The following is a 5,000-nucleotide window of genomic DNA, read 5'->3' as shown; positions in this document are numbered from 1 at the left end:
ACCAGTAGGACTATAGATCCCTATTCCATTTCCTGGTCCCTATGCATTTGTTCCCCCCCCCCTCCCCCACGGTCCGTACGATTCTTATCATTATTTACAACCTCAGTTATTCATAATAGCCATAAGATATAAATATGTCCTTTTTTATTCTTCACAAGCTATATAACTTTTTTTTTTAACCAGGATTTCGTAATTAGGTATCATTATGTAAATGGAAGCTGATCAGCTATTATTTTCTTTTTACGTAATTCATCGTTCAGTATTCGTCGGAAGGAAATCAGGTTACTAATCTCCTATCATTAATTCATAGGCATTTGTTTTTTTCGTGTTACTCATTTGTAAATGATAGTAAAATTCTCTCTCTCTCTCTCTCTCTCTCTCTCTCTCTCTCTCTCTCTCTCTCTCTCTCTCTCTCTCTCTCTCTCTCTTGATGTTCTCCGTTGTATTTTGCAAATAATTTCTTACATCCTGGTAGATGCCACGACGCAAAATGAGAAATTCCTCCGACCCAAAAAGTGGAAATAATTTGAGTATAGTGTCATTCACGATTAATAATTCCAAAACAGAAAAAAAATCGAACGATATATTTCGTGTTTTTATTCAGATGATGCAAAGTCTCTTATTAGTTCTTATTTGTTTTCGTCGTTTAGACAACAACGAATGTTTATCTGACGTCTGTCTCTCTATATGGTAATGGAGTAAAGATTAAAAAAGTGTTTGGAATGGCAGGATTTGTTTAAACTTGGGCCTATCACGGAGGACAAATTCTCTCATCCTATTTCTGTATTCATGTCTATCTATCTATCTATCTATCTATCTATCTATCTATCTATCTATCTACCTACCTACCTACCTACCTAGGCACTCTCCCCAATATTGAGGTAGCCAACATCAAAAAGAAGCAAAAGAATTTTCATCTGTAAGTTCCTCCTTGTCTGTCGAAGGACTCAGATGAGTTTGGTTAGTACTGCTAGGGTGCCGCAGAGATAAGAAAATCACTGTTTGAAAGATTGGAAAATGATGAACTAAGAAGAATGGCAGGTGTAGTAGTAAAGATTACAGAGATGATAAGTGTCACGACTGAGATGGTGTGGACACGTGGTAAGAATGAATTGTGGGAAGGGAGTGAGCAGGGCCTGGGAGGAACCTGTTAGGGGGAGAAGATTAAGAGGGAGGCAGAGAATTAGATGGCAAGATAAGGTGAAGGATGATATGGAGAGAAGAGGTTTAATGGAAGAGGATGCCTTTGATAGAAGGCAGTGGAGAGACTACATCAGGCAACCGACCCCTTAATGTAGGGATAACGATTGGGAAGAAGAAGAAGGTGCCACAGCCAACCCCCCCCCCACCACCACCACAAATGAAGCTTCATATGCTGACTCTCCTACTGCCGCTACCTCAGCGGTAACCAGGGTGACCCGAGATAGCAACAGGGCCTATCGGAAGTGTGTCACAATCGCTCGTCATTCATTGCTATTCCTAGCACGCTCTATTGCCTCTCACACATTTATCCTCCCAGGGCTTTCTTCACTCCATCCATCCACTCGAAACTTTATTCGAGTAGGTTGCTGTGTTCAAACAAAAAGTTTATTTTTATAGTATGCGTTTTCAATTACTCTGCTTTAAAAGATTGAGTGTGTGAACACTGTCATTCTCTATTTTCACATCCTTGTCACATATTGTCTGAATTTCCATTTTATCATAACAATTGACTGCCTGAGGTTTCTAAATTTCTATTTGTTGGAAATATTTGAATATATCGTTTTTAATACCTGACAATGTTCTTTTCAGAATAGTTGAATGATTAAGAACATTCTGCGTTTCAACGTATAATTTAGACTATATTAATCTATAATCTTTTATGTTACAGTTTTTTTTTATTGTTTGCCATTACGTGGAGGCGAAACTTACACTTAGAAATATTTGTATGGTTATTGTAGAACAGGAGAATGCTATATGATGGCAAACTTGTCATAAAGTTATCTCCAGAGCCATGGTTACTGAATGGGATCAGGAAAATATTACCTTTGCATCTGTGATGACATTGGAGGATAGTTTTATGAATTATTAATAATTGTTAATTTAATTTAAATACACACACACGCATATATATATATATATATATATATGTATATATATATATATATATATATGTGTATATATATATATATATATATATTCATATATATGTGTGTATATATATATGTATATATTGATAGATAGATAAATCATTTGATATATATATACAAGTATACTAGTATACCACAATGGTCAATTGTCATTTGAAGACTTTTGTCAGCTTAATGTCATATGGATCTTACACAGGTGTCTTTTTTTGTTTCCTTGAGACTATATATATATATATATATATATGTATATATGTATGTATATATATATATATATATATATATTTTTATTATATAACTACCGTTTTTGTGTGTAATTATCGGGACTGGCGCAAAGAATTAATCAATTTCATGCCAATCAATCTGTCACTTGTTGTATGCTACCAAGGCTTAATTGGTTTTCGGGAAAGACGTAATTGGTCCCTCGGCGTGTTTTTGGGGCAAAAAACGAGTCTCCTCTAGTTTGAAATATGGACGTGGGCCCTTCATAGTTCTTCCGTCGGGCCTAAAAAATCTGGCATTCCCAAAAGCTCTCTTGGGAGCCGTTTAATTTTTTTTTTTTTTTTTTTTTTTTGTCAGCATGTTAACAGTGAAATATCTGTCCCTCTTGGTCCGTAAGTTTTGTAAAGGGGAATCTCGAAATTTCAAAAGTGTATGGGTATGTATATGGTCGTAGTTTTTATATATAGTTTGCGTAATTTACTTACTTTACCTTACGCGCGTGCGTGCACCCGCAACAACACAATTTATTTATTGAAATCAATCCTTCCATTTTCCCACCCTCCCATTTTCATATTTCTCCATTATCCTGGTTTCCTTTTGCCCCATCGGCTTTCCTTTCTTGCAGTCACTTTCAGACTCTTACTAGTTTGTGTAATATCTCTTCAGTGTCCCCCATCAGCACATTATAATTTACAAACATCAATCCTTTTTTTATTCCGCATAGTTTCACTTACATCCAAAGACCTTTTTTTTTGACCTGTGACAACACTCCATCTATAAAGATATTTAACTAAATTCTATTATATTAGGTTATTCAATTCATTTCAACCCAGACAAATTACCATATTCCCATAAACGTAATAGTTATGTTATGTAGATATTTAAGTTCATAACGAGTGACTGCCATACGCATATGTTCGAGGAGTTAACCATCGCGTCTGGTGATATATTTACATTTAACACCGGTCACTGATTTGCCCATTACTGCTGCGTCAACTGTTCTGGTAATGTGCTGGAAACTGAATATATTATTATTGTTCCTTTATCGAACTTTTCTTTCGTTCTTCCTCAATCTTTACTTCTTTTTCATACTCTTTCTTAACACCCTAGACATATTTCTTTTCCAGACACGTGATGAATGTTATGTAACAAACCCTATGCCCTTTGGGCTCTTTTTTGTAGGTTTATTACCTCCGTTAATGAAGTTGGAAGGAGGTTATGTTTTCACCCCTGTTTGTGTGTTTGTTATTTATGTGTGTTTTTTTGTGAACGACTTCCTGGCCACAATTTTAATCATAGAGTAATGAAACTTGCAGGGAATATTTTTACGTAAAAAGATGGAAATGATTAGATTTTGGAAGGTCAATGTCAAAGGTTAAGGTCACGGTCAAGTAAAATATCCGATTCACGTAATGAGCCTTAAGTTTGGACATAATTGTCACAGAGACTTCAAACTTGGTTCATATTTGAGTGTATGAAAATCCACGCCAATTAATAAAGGTTAAGGTCAAAGGTCAAGGTCAAGGTCGAGAAATAAGCTGCTGCGGCAAAGGTCTGCCCTGTAGTGAATGCCCCTCTAGTTATTATTATTATTATTATTATTATTATTATTATTATTTGCTGAGCTAAAACCCTGGTTGGGAAAGCAGGATGCTATAAGCCCAGGGGCTCCAACAGGGAAAATAGCTCAGTGAGGAAAGGAAAAGAAAATATTTTAAGAAGAGTAACAACAAGAATTATCTCCTATATAAACTATAAAAACTTTAACAAAACAAAAAGAAGAGAAATAAGATAGGAGTATGCTCGAGTGTACCCTCAAGCAAGAGAACTCTAACCCAAGACAGTGGAAGACCATGGTACAGAGGTTGTGGCACTACCCAAGACTAGAGAACAATGGTTTGATTTTGGAGTGTCCTTCTCCCAGAAGAGCTACTTACCATAGCTAAAGAGTCTCTTCTACCCTTACCAAGAGGAAAGTGGCCACTGAACAATTACAGTGTTGTAACCCCTAGAGTGAAGAAGAATTGTCTGGTAATTTGTGTTGTCAGGTGTATAAGGACAGAGGAGGGTATGTAAAGAATAGGCCAGACTATTCGTGTGTAGGCAAAAGGAAAATGAGCCGTAACTTGAGAGAAGGATCCAATGTAGTACTGTCTTGCCAGTCAAAAGACACCATAACTCTCCAGCGGTAGTATCTCAACGGGTGGCTGGTGCCCTGGCCAACATAATACCTGTAATTTCCAGCATTGCTTTCGATGTCACGTGCAGATTCGATATCCTCCATCTTATCCATTATCGTTGTATTTATAGATAATTCCGCTGTTGTTTAGAGAGGCTAATCTCCTCCTACTTCAATTATCGGATTAGCAGTAATAACAATACGACATTACCGAGTTCATGATGGTGTTTGAGATGCATGCAATTATATACTTGAGAGGAATATGAATAATGTATTCTTATGGTATTGTGAATCCCGTTTATTTCTGTTTGATTAGAAATCTTGATTTTTTTTTCTTTTATTTTGTGGTGAAAAATTTGAGTATTCCATGGTGAAGAATTAAGGGGTTGATTTAATATATATATATATATATATGTGTGTGTATATATATATATATATATATATGTATATATATATATATATATTATATCCAT

The 5,000-nt window shown here is 35.7% G+C and overlaps 1 protein-coding gene across 1 annotated transcript in view; it reads right to left on the bottom strand.

The window, feature by feature from the left end:
- Positions 1-4,641, bottom strand: part of LOC137617706 (eukaryotic translation initiation factor 3 subunit A-like) — a 26,221-nt gene extending 21,580 nt beyond the window's left edge. The window contains exon 1 of the mRNA XM_068347704.1: positions 4,508-4,641. Coding sequence (XP_068203805.1) covers positions 4,508-4,641 — 134 coding nt within the window. The remainder of the gene's footprint in view (positions 1-4,507) is intronic.
- Positions 4,642-5,000: the final 359 nt, after the last annotated feature.

The sequence above is a fragment of the Palaemon carinicauda genome, chromosome 23, assembly GCF_036898095.1.
Source record: "Palaemon carinicauda isolate YSFRI2023 chromosome 23, ASM3689809v2, whole genome shotgun sequence".
Classification (NCBI taxonomy): Eukaryota; Metazoa; Arthropoda; class Malacostraca; order Decapoda; family Palaemonidae; genus Palaemon; species Palaemon carinicauda.
The sequence above is the reverse complement of the archived record's forward strand: the minus strand, read 5'-3'. Positions and strand labels throughout refer to the sequence as shown.